The 18,573-nt window shown below is 40.6% G+C and overlaps 1 protein-coding gene across 1 annotated transcript in view; it reads right to left on the bottom strand.

Annotated features, from left to right (window-relative positions):
* Positions 1-10,958: 10,958 nt before the first annotated feature.
* The window catches only part of CDS1 (CDP-diacylglycerol synthase 1), a 67,452-nt gene continuing 59,837 nt past the window's right edge, over positions 10,959-18,573 (bottom strand). The window contains exons 12-13 of the mRNA XM_072810649.1: positions 17,890-17,993; positions 10,959-13,759 (exon numbers count right to left, since the gene is read on the bottom strand). Of these exons, the coding sequence (XP_072666750.1) occupies positions 13,630-13,759; positions 17,890-17,993 (234 nt within the window). The 3' untranslated portion in view covers positions 10,959-13,629. The remainder of the gene's footprint in view (positions 13,760-17,889; positions 17,994-18,573) is intronic.

Here is an 18,573-nt window from a genome sequence, read left to right as displayed (position 1 = left end):
AAATGAACACAAATTTTGCTCTTAAGACATAAATATATTAACTCACAGTTCTGGAACTGAGAAGCCCTGGTGGTCTCTGCCAGTTTCTCTGTTCAGGGTCTCACAAGGCTGAAGTAAAAATGTCAGCTGGTTGGGCTCGTATCTGATGGCTCTGGGAAGTTACTAGTACCTATAGCCCCTGAAAGCCTCTCTCTTCCTTGGACTTGGGCCCTATGTCTGAGAGCCAGCAAGTGGTACACTACATCCTTCTCATACTCAAAATTTATCTAAAATTTTCTGACTTCCCCATCTGAAGTCATTTCTCTACTGCCTTCTTCCGCCACACATCTATTTATTTATTTATTTATTTATTTATTTATTTATTTATTATTTGTTTAGCCATTCATTCATTCATTCATTCATTAATGGGAGACAGAGAAAGAGGAAGAGACAGAGGCAGAGGGACAAGCAGGCTCCCCACAAGGAGCCCGATGCAGGACTCAATGCTGTGATCAACGTCCTAAGCTGAAGACAGATGCTCATCTAGCCACCCAGGCATCCCTCATCTCTGACTTTAAGTAGAGAAATTTATTGTTTTTAAGGGCCTGTGTGATTAAATTGGGCCCATCTGGGTAAGCATGTCTAAGCTCCCTCTGTAAAATTCCTTATGCTTAATCATATTTACAAGGTTCTTTTTGCCATGTCCCAGGACATATTCACTGGTTCCAGAGGTATTTGGTGGTGGGGGTGGGGGAAGATGGTCAATGATACTGTCAAGGCTAGCTGGTGTATAGCAGTCCCCTCTTAACCACAGGAGATGTGTTCCAGGCTCCACAGAGGATGCCTATAATTGTGGATGGTACTTCTCATTTTGTGTCACACAACTTAAATTTCAAGATTTAATAAAAGCAAGTTTTACTGCTTTTTTTTTTTTTTAGATTTTTTTTTTTTTTTTTTAGAGAGAGAGAGAGCGATAGAGCCAGAGAGCACAAGCGGGGACTGGGGGGTGGGGGAATGGCAGAGGGAGAGGGAGAAGAAGGCTCGATGTGGAACTCGATCCCAGGACCCTGGAACCACGACCTGAGCTGAAGGCAGACACTTAACCAACTGAGCCATCCACGCGGGCCCCCACCCCAAGACATTCTTAAGTGAAATGGGCACTTTCTTTTTATAGCAAGTGCTTGAGATAAGGAATATCATGATCCTACCAGCAGTTTGGTGTGTAGATTCCAGCTTGATTAATGTGTAAATTCCAGCATTTTTACTCACCATTGCTTCTGCACCTCAGTTCAGTACAAATAGCGCCAACAGTGTTTTAGTATAATCATGAAAATAATCTTCTCTGGCAGACCCCCAAAAGGCACTCAGAACTCCCAGGGCTCTGTGAACCAAACTTTCAGAAGCACCGGTCCAAGGAGATGTGTGAGGACACTACTCAAATTGTAAAGAAGCGTGTGTGCAGTCCCATTTGGGAACCGGGTTCCCAATCATAGGCCTGGGCCTTCCAACTGGGCTCCCACGGAAACCTGCCAAGTGCAAGACCAGGCTCCGCCACCCAGCACCTGGCGGCCACACCCCACTATGGGAATACCACCCCCCGGCTCAAAGCAGAACAGAGACCAAGAGTGAGTTTCTGAAGTGTTGGGAGTTTGTGTGTCCTTTTCTTAGTTCTTTTAGTCAAGACTTTCAAATTATGATCAAGTAAAAAACCTGTCAGTAAGGACTATCCTCGTGTTAGGTACATTTCTACCTAGTGTAATACACCAGTGAGGAGCATGGAGCCAGAGTCGGTCCGGGGGTTCAGTGCCCGTTCTACCACTAGCTGTGGAGGGGGCTACCACTCTGCATTTGAGTTTCCTCACGTGTAAATTCTGTATCATGATGCCTGCCCCCAGAGAATTGTTGCAAGAATTAAATCAATTTATAGATGTGGGACATGTCGTGCCTGACATGTATGTTCTCAATATGTTGTGTCAATGTGGAAATAGGAACATAAAAGGAATGTGTTAAAACATTTCTAGAGGCCCAAATAAAGCCAGTGGTAGGTGGTTCATCCTCAGTCTGCTGCACAGCAGCCAGAATGTTAAGTGTGGGAAGAGGCCTTAGAAATCACCTGCGCAGACCCTGATTTAACGCAAGAGGAAAAGGATTGAGAGAGGTGTCTGGTCTGCAAGCTGTGCTGGTGTTGAGTATCCTGCTCATCTCCACCCCTCAGCTCTGGCTCCCAGGCCAACGCTCTTTATAAACAGCTCCCAGTTTGCATTTTCTTGTTTGTTTGTTTGTTTGTTTGTTTTGAGTGAGTGCAGTGAAAATGTACTTAGGATTTTTTTTTTCAGTATCATCCATACATAATCATGCTTACTTTATTGGGAAAATAAAACACTAGGACTTCAGTGTTGGCCTTCTGCTGTCACACTTCCTGCTCTACAAAAGAAAGGTGCAAGCTGCAGTCGAGAGCAGAGGAGTTATTTATTTTATTTTTATTTTATTTATTTATTTATTTATTATTTATTTATTTATTTATTTATTTATTTATTTATTTTGAGGACAGTTATTTAAAGACAAACAACTTGGGGCGCCTGGGTGGCTCAGTTGGTTAAGCATCTGCCTTAGGCTCAGGTCATGATCCCGGGGACCTGGGATCAAGCCTTGAGTCTAGCTCCTTGCTCAGCAGGGAGCCTGCTTCTCCCTCTCCTCCCTGCTCCTACTCTCTCTCACTATCTCTGTCACTATTTATCTCAAATAAATAAAATCTTAAAAAAAAAAAAAAGACAACTTATTAATTTGTCCTCAAACAGTACTCCAAATTGCAAACAAAATCTATGCCCTAAGTGGTATTTCTATTCCACTTTTTTGCAACCTCATTAGAAACAAACTGTAGAACAAAGGTCAACCTAAGGAGTCTTTGGTTATAAAGTGGAGAATCCTCACAGCCTGGCTCTGCAGCTGATTCTGCCAAAAGGAAGGACACAGCTACCAAAGCAGCGGCATCCGGCATGCGTCTGGCTCAAATTCGGGTGCACCCACGTGGACGCATCTGCCTTCTCCAAAGGGAGTTTCTGAGTTCCTGCGGGCACCAACCCCACTGGGCCTTGAGGAGGGCAGAGAGATGCCACGACTACCCCCTTCAGGGACTTGCTAGCCAAGCCCAAAGGCTCGCCTCCATGCAGCTGTCCGTAGCTCAGACCTCAACACGTCCTTCCACTCCTCGCCGTTTCCGACTCGGTAAGGACGACGCGGCCTTCGCATCTGTTTTCTTAGCTCTGCGATCATTGACCACTGACCATTGACCATTGACCATGCTGTGATTTCGCCATCGCCTCTTGGATACGAATTGAATGCACGTTCTTCTAAGTCATATACAACACAAAGCCTTACCAGAAAGTTCTCTTCTACGGGGACTGTTTGCACCCCGCCGACGGGCTGGGTCGTGCTCTTCTGCAAGCGTTTTTCTGCCCACTTGCTGCCTGCCTCTGTTCCGGGGGCGCCTGACGCCGGTTTTCATCTTCCTCCTTCGCAGTGTGGCCCCCCCCGCCCGCGCTTCAGCCTCAGCCTCTGAGCTCCGGGGACAGTGACTTCTCCACCCGGTCCCCCCTATTCGAGGGGACGTGCTCGTGCGGGCTCCCTGCGAGGAGCTCGACGTGGGACTCGATCCCAGGGCCCCAGGGTCACTACCTGAGCTACAGACAGACACTCAACCCCCGAGCCACCCAGGGGCCCCTGTAGGAAGACCATTTAACCTGAGATCTATCCCCTCCGCAAGTGTTGACCGTACAGTTCCCGGCTGGTGAGCGTTGGCACAGGCCTGTGCAGCAGACCCCTACCCTCGACCATCCTGGGAACGGAAGGAACCGCCTTATGCCTGTTGAAGAGCCTCGCTCTGTGCCCCCTCACCCCAGCCCTTGGCAAACTCCGTTCCTCGCTCTACTTCTAGGAGTTCGAGTACTTTCAGGAACTCGCGAGAGGGGAATCGTAGTGTTGGTCCTTCTGTGACTGGCTTGTTGCACTTAGCATCATGTCGTGGATCTTGAGCCTTAATGTAACCCGCTCTGCAGGAGCTCTTCCATCCTTTTTAATGTGTTGAATTTGAGCTTTCATATACCACATGCCTGAGTACTTGTGTTTCAAACTGTCACGGGGATTCAATCTGAAACATTCAAATTTCCTCAGCTCTTTTTTTTTTTTTTTTTTTTTTTTATGATAGTCACACAGAGAGAGAGAGAGGCAGAGACATAGGCAGAGGGAGAAGCAGGCTCCATGCACCGGGAGCCCGACGTGGGATTCGATCCCGGGTCTCCAGGATCACGCCCTGGGCCAAAGGCAGGCACTAAACCGCTGCGCCACCCAGGGATCCCAATTTCCTCAGCTCTTAAGGGCACCTTTGAGCAAGGCAGCCTCTCCCTACTGGGAGAACCGGCTGCCTGCCAGGCCAGGATAGCAGCCTTAGGGCCTTTGCAGCAACACCAGAGGAGACAGCCGGCCCTCCTCCTCTTAGTCTCACCTAACTGGTAGGCTGAAATATTCCAGCACAAGCCCCATCCTCAGTACTGCCCATCGGACAGTTCAGGGAGGTGGGACCAGTTGTGGGGTCCCACAATGGAACCTCCTGGCCAGCCCTTCCCTCACCCTCCCAAAGCCCAGAATAGCTTCCCCTGCAGATCCCATCATTACAGATTCCTAAATCAGATTTTTAAACCATTTTATTGAGCTATAATTAATGTACTATAAAATTCACCAATTTAAAGCGTACAACTCAATGGGTCTTACCATGTTTTCAGAGTTGGGCAACTATCACCACCATGTGATTTTAGAGCATATCGCCTCCAAAGAAACCTCATACTGTTAGCAGTCACTTCCCCAACCCCCTGCATCCACTAATCTACTTTCTATCTACAGCTTTGCCTATTCGGACATTTTGTGTAATGGAGTCATGGTCTTTAGTGACTGTCTTATTTCACTTAACACACGTTAAGTGTGCTACCATCCATATCGTAGCATGTATCAGTAGGTCACTCCTTTGTATGGCTGAGCAGCTTAAGCCACTGTGTGCATAAATTACACTTTATCCATTTACCACTTGATGGATATTTAGGTTGTTGCCACTTTTTCACTATTTGTGAATGACCCTGCTGTAAACATTTATGTACAGGTTTTTGTGTGGATGGGCATCTGATTTCTCTTGGGCATAGATGCCCAAGGGTGGAACTTCTGGATCATATGATAACTTATGTTTAACATTTTAAGGAACTGCCAAAGATCTACAACAATGTGAGAGGCATTTATGCTTGAATAACTGCTGCACAAGGAGGTCTATGCAGTTGTCTCCCCAGGCTACTCCCATTCCCCTGCCAGCTAAGTTGACATGAAGGTTTGGTCAGAGTGTGACAGAACTATGAGGACAAATATAAGCAGTCAAACAGGACTCACTAAATTTGAAACGATGGATGAAACCTGAACCCAGTAAGGTTGTCAGTGGAAGTGACAATCTCAGCAGAGAGTGAATTGGGGGAGCTAATGGGCCCATAAGCCTGGAAGTTTGTGGTTGAGCCAAGCATATTCTTGGATGAGGCTATGTCCATGCATGGTGGAGACCTAGAGAAGGTCTGGGTGATCTCCATCCTCCTGGCTGACCTTGACACTGCCCACAGTATTCTCAACAGGTAAAACTGATTATCATCAAAATCAAAAGGCATCAAACTTCAATAGACACCATTAAGAAAATAAAACCAAGCCATGCACCTAACAACTGAGTTTCAAACTATGTGAGCCAAAACCTGGTAGTGCATTCATCTGTTTCTCCTTAAAGTACTATCATAGTGGAAGACCAACATGACAGTATCAGAAATGGATAGATCTAGCAGGCAGAAAATCAGCAAGGACACACTTAAACTCAACCCCATCAAACAACTGAATATAACTGATGTCTACAGACTAGTGCACCCAACAACAGCAGAATACACATGCTTCTCAAGCTCACATGGACATCATACAATGTCTGCTCTGAGGACTAAAAATACCTACAATTAACATTACACTCAATGGTGAGAAACTCAGAGCTTCACCACTAAGATCAGTTACAAGGCAGGATGTCCCCATTCACCACTCCCTTTCAAAATCATACTGGAAGTTCCAGCTTATGCAATAAGATGAGAAAAAGAAAAATATACAGCTTGAAAAGGCATAAAACTGTCTTTGTTGGCAGATGACATGATCATATGTAGAAAGTTGAAAGAAATTGATGAAAAACCTCCTAAAACTAATGAGTATAGAAAGGTTGCAGGATATAAAGATAATATACATAACCTAATCATTTTCCTAACAATCAACGATGAACAAGTGGAACTTGAAATTAAAACCATGCTATTTACATGAGCATACCCAAAATGAAATACCTATAAACCTAACAAAGTATGTACAAGATCCCTATGAGGAAAATCACAAAATTCTGACACACAAAATCAAAAGAATCAAATAAGTGGAGAGATATTCCATCTTCATGGATAGGAAGACTCAATATTGTCAAAATATTAGTTCTTCTCAACTTGATCTATAGACTCACTGCAATCCCAGTTAAAATCCTAGCATATTGTTCTGTGGATATCAATGAACTGATTCTAAAATTTATACAGAGAGGCAAAAAACCCAGAACAATATCATAGGAGAACAATGTTGGAAGTCTGACACTACACAACTTGAAGCCTTACTTATATTAAGTTGTAAATCAGAAGCTTACATATAGCAAACAGTAAATACTTATGGCTACAATAATCAAGACAGTGTAGTAGTAGCAAAAAAAATAAACATACAGATCAATGGAACAGTACACAGAGCTCAGAAGTTGAAGCACATGAACATAGTCAACTGATTTCAACAAAGCAGCAAAGGATATAATAATGGAGCAAAGATAACAATGGGTGGTGGAACAACTGGACACACACATGCAAAAAAAAATGAGTGTAGAGATAGATGTTACACCTTTTACAAAAATTACCTCAAAATGGCTCATAAACCTAAATGTAAAGTGCAAAACTATAAAACTAGAATATAACATAAAACCTAGGTAACCTGGTATGGCAATGACAACATCTAAGTTGTTGTTACATCATAGTTACTGCATCAAAGGCACAATTCATGAAAGAAGGAATCGATCGACTTAACTAAAGATTTCTGGGGGCACCTGGGTGGCACAGTCATTTGAATGACTGACTCTTGGTTTCAGCTAGGGTCTCAGGTGGTAATCTCAGGATTGTGAGATCAAGCCCCACATCGGGCTCAGTGCAGAGTCTGCTGAAGTTTCTCTCTCCCTCTCCCTCTACCCTTTCCCCTTCCCCTGCAAACACACTCTCTAAAATAAATAAATCTTTAAAATAAATAATAAATAAAATTTGTCCTGCAAAAAATAATGTCAAGAGAATGAGAAGATAAGGCACAGACTGGTAGAAAATATTTGCAAAAGACATGTGATAAAGGACTATCATCCAAAATATACAAAGATTCTTAACAGTAAGAAAACAAACCCATTAAAAAATGGGCCAAAAACCTTCACAGGCATCTCACCATTTAAGATCTACAGATGACAAGCATATGAAAAGATGCTCCACTGCTGCCTCCTCCTGCCGCTCCTGGTGCTGCTCATGTGCCGGTTGGCTGTGGACCTGGTACCTCTTTTGTGAAGTGGCAGCTAAGGAGCTTCTGGCACTCTTCATGGCTGACAAAAAAAGCCCAAAGACTTTTCATCTTTCCAGTTGATTTCAGCGGCCCAACACAGCTGTATGTTCATTTCTCATACAGAATCCGAAACCTGTTGATTTCTGGAGCATGTTGGGCTGCTGCTACTTTGGAAGGTTCGTCAATGAAGTGGATCAGATTCCAATTCCATGAACCAGTCCATGAAACAGACACACCGCACTGTCGGAGATGGAGGATGAAGATCCAGTTGATGGTTCCAGCAGCAGACAAGAGGTGTCTACTAAGAAAGGAGCCCGCTACTTTACTGCAGACTCTGCTCCTCCAGACCAAGACGACATTCTCAATTAGAAAACTGCAATTTGGTCCTGCCACCTCCCAACCACTACAGTTTTTCTCTTTCATTTTTTTCCTTCCTAATTCCTTCATTATACATAAAGTAACTATGTATGTACACAAGCATATTGCATTTTTGTGACTAAATGGCCAATGGTATGTTTGGATCAACATCAAATGGAGATGGATGGGGGAAATACTGTTCTGTAAAAATACCTCTTCTCTCCATTCATGGCATGCTCGTTCAGCTCTTAGCTTTATATTCCAGGAAGTTACTTTGCTCTCATTCTTTAATGAAAAAAAAGAACAATATAAAAATCCTTACATACCTTGATTAGAGAATTTTAATGTTTTTCATTGTTCATTGTAAAACCAAGGACAAACTTATAACTTTATAACTTTTTTGTATGTAGCTATTACATGGAAGGCAATCTGTCTTTAGGCATAAATACTCTAAATGAATCCTGATCATTTTCCCTTCAAATGTCTTAAGTAACTGGTAAGAATGCAAAATGATATAGTCATGTTGCAAGACATCCTAGCAATTTCTTACAAAATTGAACATACTCTTACCGTATGATCCAGCAACTGCAATTCTTGATATTTATCCAAGGGAGATGAAAAATTATGTCCACCCAGAAACCTGATGTTTATAGCAGCTTTATTCTTAATTGCCAAAATTTGGAAGCAAGCAAGATGTCCTTTATTGATGAATGGATAAACTGTGGTATATCCAGACAGTGGAATATCATTTGGCACTAAGAAGAAATGAGCTATTAACCCATGAAAAGCCATGGAAGAAACTTAAATGCATACTACTAAGTGAAAGAAGCCAATCTGAAAAGGCTTCTGTATGATTCCAACTGTATTCAAGCTCTAGGACATTCTGGGAAAGGCAAAACTATAATTCCCAAAAAGATCAGATTAGGGGTATGGGAAGGAATGAATACGGGAAGCACAGATGATTTTTAGGGCAGTGAAAATACTCTGTATAATACCACAATGATGGGTACATAGCATCATACTTTTTTCCAAATCCAAAGAATGTACAACACCAAAAATGAACCCTAATGTAAACTCTGTACTTAGGTGATTATGATGTGTCAGTGCAAGTTTATCAGTTGCAACAAATGCATGACTGGTTGGGTAGGTAAATAATAGGGAGACTATGAATGTGGTGACAGATAGATGGGCAGGATGCAGAACAAAGGATTTATGGGAAATATCTGTACCTTTGCCTGAGTTTTACTGTGAACTTTAAACAGCTTTTAAGAAACTCTTTAAATTCCACATATGAGTGAGATAATATATTTGCTTTTCTCTGATTGACTTATTTCACTTAGCATAAGAAACAAAAGAGAAGATCATAGTGGGAGAGAGGAAAAAAAATAAAACAAGAAACCAGAGAGGGAGACAAACCATAAAAGACTCTTATTAATCATCGGAAACAAACTGAGGGTTGCTGGAGTGGGGGAGGGGGAGGGGTGGAGTAACTGGGCGATGGACATTGAGGGCACGTGATGTAATGAGCACTGGGTGTTACATAAGACTGATGAATCACTGACCTCTACCTCTGAAACCAGTTATATGTTAATTAATTGAATTTAAATACAATTAAAAACAATAAAATGATAAAACTTAAAAACTTTAAAAAGTCTTAAAAATGAAAAAAAGAAACCAAAGAGATGAAAAACCACAGCCTGGGAGAAAATAATTGCAAGTCATGTATCTGATAAGGGTTTTGCATCCAGGGTATATAGGGATCTCTTGTAACTCCGTACGAAGAAAACTACCCCCATGTAAAAATGGGCAAAGATATGAATAGACATTTCACCAAGGAAGATACACAAATACCAAATAAGCACAAGAAAAGATGCTTAGCCCTATCAGCCATAGGGAAATGCAACTAAAACCATCTTCAAAGGGATGAGCACTGGGTGTTATACTCTATGTTGGCAAATTAAATTTTTTTAGAAAGGTTAAACAGATAAATAAAACCACCTTGAGATACCTCTATATCCCAGCCAAAATGGCTATCATATATATATATATATATATGGACATGACAGGACGCCTGGATGGCTTAGTTGGTTGAGCATCTGATCTTGATTGTGGCTCAGGTCTTAATATCAAGGTCTGGGATTCAGCCCCGTGTGTGGGGGGGTCCTGCAACATTAAGCCGCCTGTAGAGGTCAGAATGGTGATCTCCTGTTTTCTCCCTCCGGTTTATACATTTCACTCTCCCAGTCAACATCCCATGATGGTGTCCCATCACCTTGTTTGGTGCCAGAACAAAGCACAGTGCTGGGTGTCTAGGAAATGCTGTAGGTTTGCTGAAGTAAGCCGGTGGGCCATCTACCATACAGGGGACTCTTAATGTTACCACCACCCAAATCATAAGCAGCCAAATGTGGTTTCCTTTCTGGTCAGTTCTACTAGACTGTCACTTTGCACTGGACATGGGCAACAGAAGAGGAACAGGAAGAAGGAAGGTAACAAAAGATTACTCATCAGATTCCTCTATGCTGGACACAAATCATGGTACATTTGTACGAATTTTTTACGTAATCCTTAAAACAACCCTAAGAACTAGGAATGATGGCATCCATTTTAGAGTCATGCAAAATGAAAACTGGGGTGGGCAGGGAATAACCAAACCAATGCCATTCAGCACCCATCAGCTTAAAGCTCTACTGGGGCCCAGATCAGAGATCCACAAAACTAAATGTGTAATTATAAACTGTGGAAAATATAAAAATGAAGTACTCTTTCTATTAAGAGGACATCACCTTTCAACAAACACAGAACTATGTATCCCAGCCCTGAAGATGTCGCTGCAGATGTCGACGGTGGAATATACACAATATGCAATGCTGACACATCCGTGGTCATTTTGTAAACACTAGCTAGAACGAATGATTCTTCTCCAAAGAGAAAATAGCACAACAAAGTCAAAATGTGATTTGTTTCCATTTTATTTTCCTATCTCAATTTCAGTAAAAGATTCAGAGAACTTATTGATGCAAATAATAAGCTATCTCCCACCCATATACAGTACATGTCCACTGTTCCTACTTGTTTTTTCACTGAACAAGGTGATAGTCTTTGTTCAAACCAAAGTACCAAGGAAGAGACATTATAAATAAAGCAAAAAGTGTGGTCTTTTTATTCACAGACAGTAAATGTGTATGTAACCACCACAAAGGGAAAAGCACTGAGGAAACATTTGCATCCCACAGGTTAAAAAGTCAAGCAATTAGTACGAGTACCTCCAAAAATAGCAAATTTGGAATTAGCCATTACTGTGAAGGAAGTCCCCAGTCTTTTATTTTTCTGCCACCACATTCCCACTCTGGAATTTAAGCTCTCTTCACAGTGCAAATATAAAAATGATCGAAATCAGGGTTTCATGGCAATCTTTTGCTAAAATATATTCTATTTTAATATACATGCTATAAAAGTACACTAAAAAGTCAATCGTTAGAGCTCTGTTAAAATTAAGAATTTACTTTTTTACATACAGAATAATGTACACCCACCTCTAAAAGTATATTTGAGGAAAGCTATTTACTGTGACCCCAAATATTTCTAGCTTCATATTTTGTTTATAATATTATTGATTTTATAATACACGTATTCAGTAATGCTTTCTTGTAATTCTGTATTGCAGTGCCTCACCAATTACTTTAAAGAAAAATTGGGGAGGGAACCGTGTATCTCCATGCAGTTCTTACTGTATAAATCACCCAAGTTTTTATTGTAAGTTCTTGTGACAGGTTTTCCATTTTATTTTTTATCCTCTGCTAATCTAAATTCTTTTATGGTAACATTTGGAGCTTTTAATGCGGCAAATATAAGTGAGAGATGCTGCAAATTAAACCTGTAGGTAGCCTGACTTTAAGAGGAATAATTCCCTCCTGCAATAACATTTCCAGTGCCAATTCTACGTTTTTACGGGACGGATGGTCTGAAATAACGCTGACTGAACACATCCAGTGCAGACGAACTGACTGTGTGCATGCCAAACCAAGAAAGCAGACTCCTGGTATTGAGTTCAACTATATCTACGAATCATGTAGTGCGCATGATGAAGCTGCTAGTTAGATTTAGATCCATGGATCTCAGGCAGATCTGTGATCTTTTATTTCACGTATAGAACGGAAATATAAAATAACTGGAATTTGTTTCTGATTTAAACAAAAATATTTACTCTTCTCATTAGCAAAACATTCTTTGAAATATATCAATTTCTCCTCTCTGAAGAGCCAAGGAGCACTAGGCAATTTTCTGAAGGTTTAGTGCCACCTGTTCACTACAATAAATACGGTTGTAGAGGGCACACAGCAACTACAGCTTATTTACATTCACTGATGAGAATAAATTTCTTATCCGGTTACAGTGTCCTGTCCAACAAAGGAAAGGTTTGGCATTCGTGTGCTTTTTGTTCTTGATGAGAGTCACTTCTGCTTGATTTTCATTCTTGGAAGAAAAAAATCATCAGCTGATGTCCTCAGATTTAATGACATGATGTGAAAGAGGAACGGAGCAAGGATGAACTGTTACCATGGAGTTAGTCCCGGCTTGAATCTCTTCTCCCCAGGTGGGTGTCCTGTGGGTGGCACAGGGGCAGCCCCCAGGGCACTGGCAGGAAGGCCCCCAGGACACAGGCATGCAGAGCCTCATCCGGGGACGGGCCACTCTTGCTCAGCGAAGCACCCCCTGCTCTGCTTCAGCCACCACCCCTACTCGCTACCCTATATATTGATCTTATGTGCTTGAGGCCACAGAACTGATAGAAACCGGCTAACTGGGAAAAAAGGAAAAGGAGAGAATTCGACCAAGAGGTGGCCCGGGTCCCACACCATTGTCTTACGCTGCCTTCTGAACTGTCGTCATCTGTGGAGATAATCTGTGGAGGATGTGTACATTATGTTCTTCATAGCAGAATTCTCCTTTGTTTCTCTTGAAAATTTTTTTTGCTAGTGTCATGTTTTTCCAAACAATTTTATCAGGATTAGAGTTTGATGTCTGCTCTTTTTGAACCTACCTAAAAGTGGAATGTTTTTCCCAGGCAAATAATTACTTACTTCTTTGAAAATTGAACAAGTTTTTTTTTTTTTTTTTTTTTTTTGGATCCAACTTAGCCCTTCAGAAAGGACTTCAGACTAAGAGGAGGAAGTGCAGGAGAACTAACATCCTATTGTGCCTCACATAAAACATTTTGTTAAAATCAAGAGCAGCTCCAAGTACAAAAGTAAATATTTGTGCAAAGGGCACAATGCCAGATCTGATCTTAAGACATCCTCAATTTACTCTTTTTCTGTTTGACTCTTTAAAATACAAGTCTTTTTACATTATGAAACCTACCAAGTCAGGGGAAGGAAGTTAACATCAGAAAATACACTTTAGAAAAAGTACAGGATCTTTTGCTGATAATTTGCTACTTATTTCATAACTAAGATCAAGTAAGTGCTAAATATTCACAGTAATTTCGAGAAGGAACATTTGTGTCTGTAAAACTTCAATCTATTGCATTTTCAACCAGTTTTCTGTACAATCACAAAATTTTATCTGCCAGTGCTTTTCTGTAGAATTCCTTATTGTCAGTCCTCCCCTTTCTGGATCCAGCTATACCTTCAAGGTGGGCTGTAGGATTCCTTTCTCAATCAGATGAGTCTTCAGGGTTTTATAAATATTCAACTGCTGTTCTGGTTGAAGCACCAACAGCTGCTGTAGCACTTTGCTGGGATTTGGACCCCTGATAACAAAGCAGAAAAGGCCAAGTTCATGCTATTTTAAGAGAGCTAAGGGAAGCATATTCCCCCAATTGAAAGTAAACCATACACTTAAGTGTAGAGTAACAATCTTTACTTGATCAGCTCACTTTAGTGCCCAACATTAATGTCAGAGGGAGAAAAAGACCCAGAAATATTCTGCACTGAGAGGCATATGGTCTAGATTTGGGAAGAATGCACAAACACAAACCCCAGGAACAACACAAGGCAATCTAGGGGGTGCAAATCTAAGTTCTACAAAGCTTCTCAAAGAACAACCTGAGTTAAGGTGGAGACAGGACAAGACACAAAAATTAACCTGTAAGGGAAGGAGCAAAAATCCTGGTTGATGGAGATAAGCCAAAAGAGAACATGAAAATATACTTTAAGTTTTTAGCTTCAAAGAAACTCCAAGAAATGCCCCTGGGTATTACCAACGTTCAAGGGAAGAGGACACAAAGGTGCTGATCTAGCACTGGAGCCCCTACTCAGGGCCTACAGATTTGTCCAAAAAAAAAGTCTTAGGTGAACCCCAATATAGGAAACATCCTCCTCCTTTCTAGCTGATGGGAGGAGGAGGAGGCAGGCAGCCTGCCCCTTGCAGGCCCAGTAGTGAGGCAACGAGGCCAGGCAGAACTGAAGCCACAAGGCAGTGATGTGGTGAGCTCCCCCTCCTCTCTAAGGGACATCTCAATGGCCAGCGTGGGTGGGGGGGAGGGGGGCTCCTCCGCAGCTCCCCCAGCATCCCTGCTCCAGGCCTCCTCTTCCCACCCTTCAATGCTGCACTGGGACTCAGGAAAGGTCCTAACCAGGACTCTTACCCTTTCCCTGCTCTGACACTTTGACAGTCAGGGGTTCCTAACTTTCCATCCCCAGGACTCTAGAATTCAGGCCGTTTACACATGTGGGATCTTCTAGAGGGCTATTTTCTCAAATTCAGAATGAACCTAATTCAGATTTTAGTGTATACGTATTGTTCTCTGCAATTTCTACAGCCTATTTGAATGAGAAAAAGAGATTATGGTTAACTTTTTATAAAGAGAGATTAGTAAAATCCAATGGAAAAAAGCAAGACATAAATGATATACGGAGAATGGCACCTAATTCTGAGAAAGACATTTACACAGGGTAACTAAATTTATGATCTACAAATCACAACTTTGAACTGAACTTGTTCAGTTCAAATGGAATTCCAGGAAATAAAAAACCCAGCAACAAAAGGAATGTCTGCTATATAGGGATATCACAACAAAAGCATTATTTAAAAAACTGCACCCCCCAAAACAAAATTTCACAATAGCACAGATTAGCCCTTCTTGCACGTGGCTCAACTCATTTGCCAAAAGTGTGGCCATATGTCTCTCACAGCCAATATCTATTTAAGTCAGGGCATAGCTTGTCTTCCATGTCTTCAAGAGATTCAGCAACTTCATAACAAACCCAGAGTAGGGACCCACAGGGAAAAGGAAGAGTACTATAGCAAGTTCAGCTAAATGCAAAATTATGTCAGCAGGTGCTCCCAGCTAGATGCACCCTGGCACTAGCCCTGTATTTCTAATAGTCTAAATATTTGCTTTCAAATGGTGGACAGCATGGCTCAGCATGACTTTCCTCTGCTGAGAGAATTGCTGGATAAAAAAAATGTGAGTTAATGCCCTAAAAGCTGCCACCATCTGAAAACAGAGTTCCAAGGATTTTAAGCATTAATGACTAATACTCAGATATATCGGTAAATGAATCATATAAATAGATTAAACACTCCAATTTAAAAAAAAACAAAGGTTGGGTATGCCTGAGTGGCTCAGTTGGTTAAGCATCTGCTTTTAGCTCAGGTCATGATCTCAGGGTCCCGGGATTGAGCCCCGTGACAGGCTCCCTGCTCAGTGGAGAGCCTGCTTCTCCCTCTCTCTCTGCCTCTCCCCAAAACTGTGCTCTCTCTTGCTGTATCTCAAATAAATAAATAAAATCTTTTTTTTTTTTTTTTAAAAAAAAAAAGGTGATCATCTGGGTTACCAAAAAAATAAAAAAATAAAAAAAACTAAAACCAAGGTACATGCTTGTTAGAGGACAAAAAGGATAAAGAAATGCTAAAAATAAAAGGATCAACAAAGAAACATTATATAAATACTAACAACACTATATAAATACCAAAAGAAGGCTGATGCCATTCTTCTAATATCCAAAAAGACAGGCTTTGAGCAAGTAATATATCAAGATGGATGTCATTTAATGACATTAGGAGCAAGTCAATAGGGAGATATGACACTCTAAATTTGCATGCACCTAAAACCACCTCAAAATACATAAAGCAAAAACTGGCAGACTAAGAATAGATAAATTTACAATCACAGTGAGAGAGGGGCACCTGGGTGGTTCAGTTGGTTGAGCATCCAACTCTTGATTTCAGCTCAGGTCATGATCTCACGGGTTGCGAGGTTGGCCTGCATTGGGCTTCTCACTGGGTGTGGAACCTGCTTGGGATTCTTTCTCTCCCTCTGCCCCTCCCTTCTTGTGTGCTTTCATGTGTGCTTGCTCTCTCTCTCTCTCTCTCTCAAAAATAAAATAAAATAAAATAAAATAAATAAAATAAAATAAAATAAAATAAAATAAAATAAAATAACCAATCATGGTGGGGGATTTTGACAAAGCTCTCTTCCTGAAATAATGAAAAAATGGATAAAACAAAGCAAACAATCAGTCAACCTTACATCCCTAACCGGCAGAAAGCACACTTGTTCCATGGGTATATGAACATATACCTGAACAGATAATATGCGGGGGCACAAAACAAGTCTCCATATATATTAAAAACTGAAATAATAAAGAGTATGTTTTCTGACCACAGTGGAATGAAGGCAAAAGTCAATAAAGGAAAGAGAATAAGAAAATCTGCATTTGTTTGGAAAGCAATCAATACACATCTAAATAATCCATATGTTAAAGAAGATACCATACTGGAAATGAGGAAATATTTTTAACTGATAATGAAAAGGCAAACATAACATGTAAGATGAGAATAAGGTAGTACTTAAGAGGGATGTCTCTATTAGATGAATCTATTATACAAGAAGGCTGATGATCAAAATCTAAGCTTTATCTCAAGAAACTCAAAAAGCAACAGCAAATCGCGTCTAAAGAAAGATGAAGGAACGAAAGATGCAAGTGGACATCAATGAAACAGAAAGTTAACAAAGCCAGAATTTGATTCTTTGACAAGATTAGTGAAATAAACTCCTAACAAGACTGCTCAAGAAAAACAAAAATTAATTCAAAATTCCTACACTCCTCTGGGTATATATTTAAAATATGTGTTTAGGGGTCTACAAATATGAGTTTCATTCCAAATACTTTATGAAGGAAATACATATTTTCTGTGGTCAAGCACTTAGTAGAGACCATGGAAAATAAAGTGAATGTGTGGTCGTTGAGGTTTGCTTTCACACTCCAAACTAACATTTTAGGGCAGATCCAAAAGCTTAAGGTTTAACAACAAGAATAAGCCACCCTATATAAAAAAGCAACACCCCCTCCACTCACCCCACCTCTTCATCCCTCATACAACCATAATCTCCTGACTTGCTTTATTTTTCTCTGACACTTACCACCTCCTAACAAACTAGGTTTGTTTTCTATTTCTGCCCCTTCTCTCTCCAACTCCCCATTAAGAATGTAAGCTCTGAGGGCAGGGCTTTTGTTTGGTCCTTTGCTACATCCATGCCTAGAACATTCCCCAGCACATCACAGGCACTCAGCAATAACTGGTGGACTGGATCTTTTTACTTTGTGTTCACTATCATTGTAATACCACTGAAAATGAAAAATCTGATGTTTCAATCCATCCACATTACCCAGATTTTACCTTGGTCCTATTAAAGATCAGGACATATACTATTTAAGTTGTTCAAATGTGTGCAAAATAATTATGATTTAATTGTTTCTTCTTAATCATACCTCTCAGGGCTATAATGTGACACAAACTCCGGGGGCCACCATTCCCTTTTTATATCATAAATTACCATTGACAGGAAAAGTAACTAGTTCAAATTAATGCCTATGGAAATGAGAACTCAAAGGAATCATCTAATAAAACCTTTTGTAAAAGATCTAAAAGTACCTTATAAAACTTGTGATGTACACATGCACAAAAGTCGCCATCAAATACTGACAATCAAATCTGTCCATTATCCCGCCATGTCCAGGAATGGTGTTTGCAAAATCCTTCAGAAACAAACAAACAAACATATGAGCAAATTTTCAAAAAATCACCTGCTATTAAACTCCTACCTGCAAATGCCTCTTTGGCATCATGGGGCTCTAAGGGAAATAACTTTACTACGGGATTTTTTCACTAACTACTAGAACATGTCTCACAAGTTAAAACCACATCTTTCAAATATGTACACACATTAGAATGATTCCCAAATTGACCAATAGCATTCAAGTAGTACTGATTATTAATTAAATCTAGCACTAACTTTTTTTACTTAATAAAGCTTTTTCTAAATCAAAAGTGCTATCGGCTATTAATCTAATACTGTAGCTTACTTTTCTGTGTAAGCAGAAATTATTTGAGGAGTTTTTAGTGTTGTTGATCAATGTACAACTAGTTCTAACTCGTGTTTATCCTAGTAGTTTCTACTCTGAAGTAAATATTTTGCTACTATAATAAGTATCCTTTAAGCATTGGGGTAAAAAGAAAATCAAAACAGATCTGGGACACATTAGTCCATTAAATGGCCAAACTGACGGAATGGTTAATAAGTCTCTTGAATGGACTCTATAGATATATCCACATGTC

Source organism: Canis lupus, chromosome 33 (assembly GCF_048164855.1).
Source record: "Canis lupus baileyi chromosome 33, mCanLup2.hap1, whole genome shotgun sequence".
Taxonomy (NCBI): Eukaryota; Metazoa; Chordata; class Mammalia; order Carnivora; family Canidae; genus Canis; species Canis lupus.
This window is presented reverse-complemented; position numbering and strand designations above follow the sequence as displayed.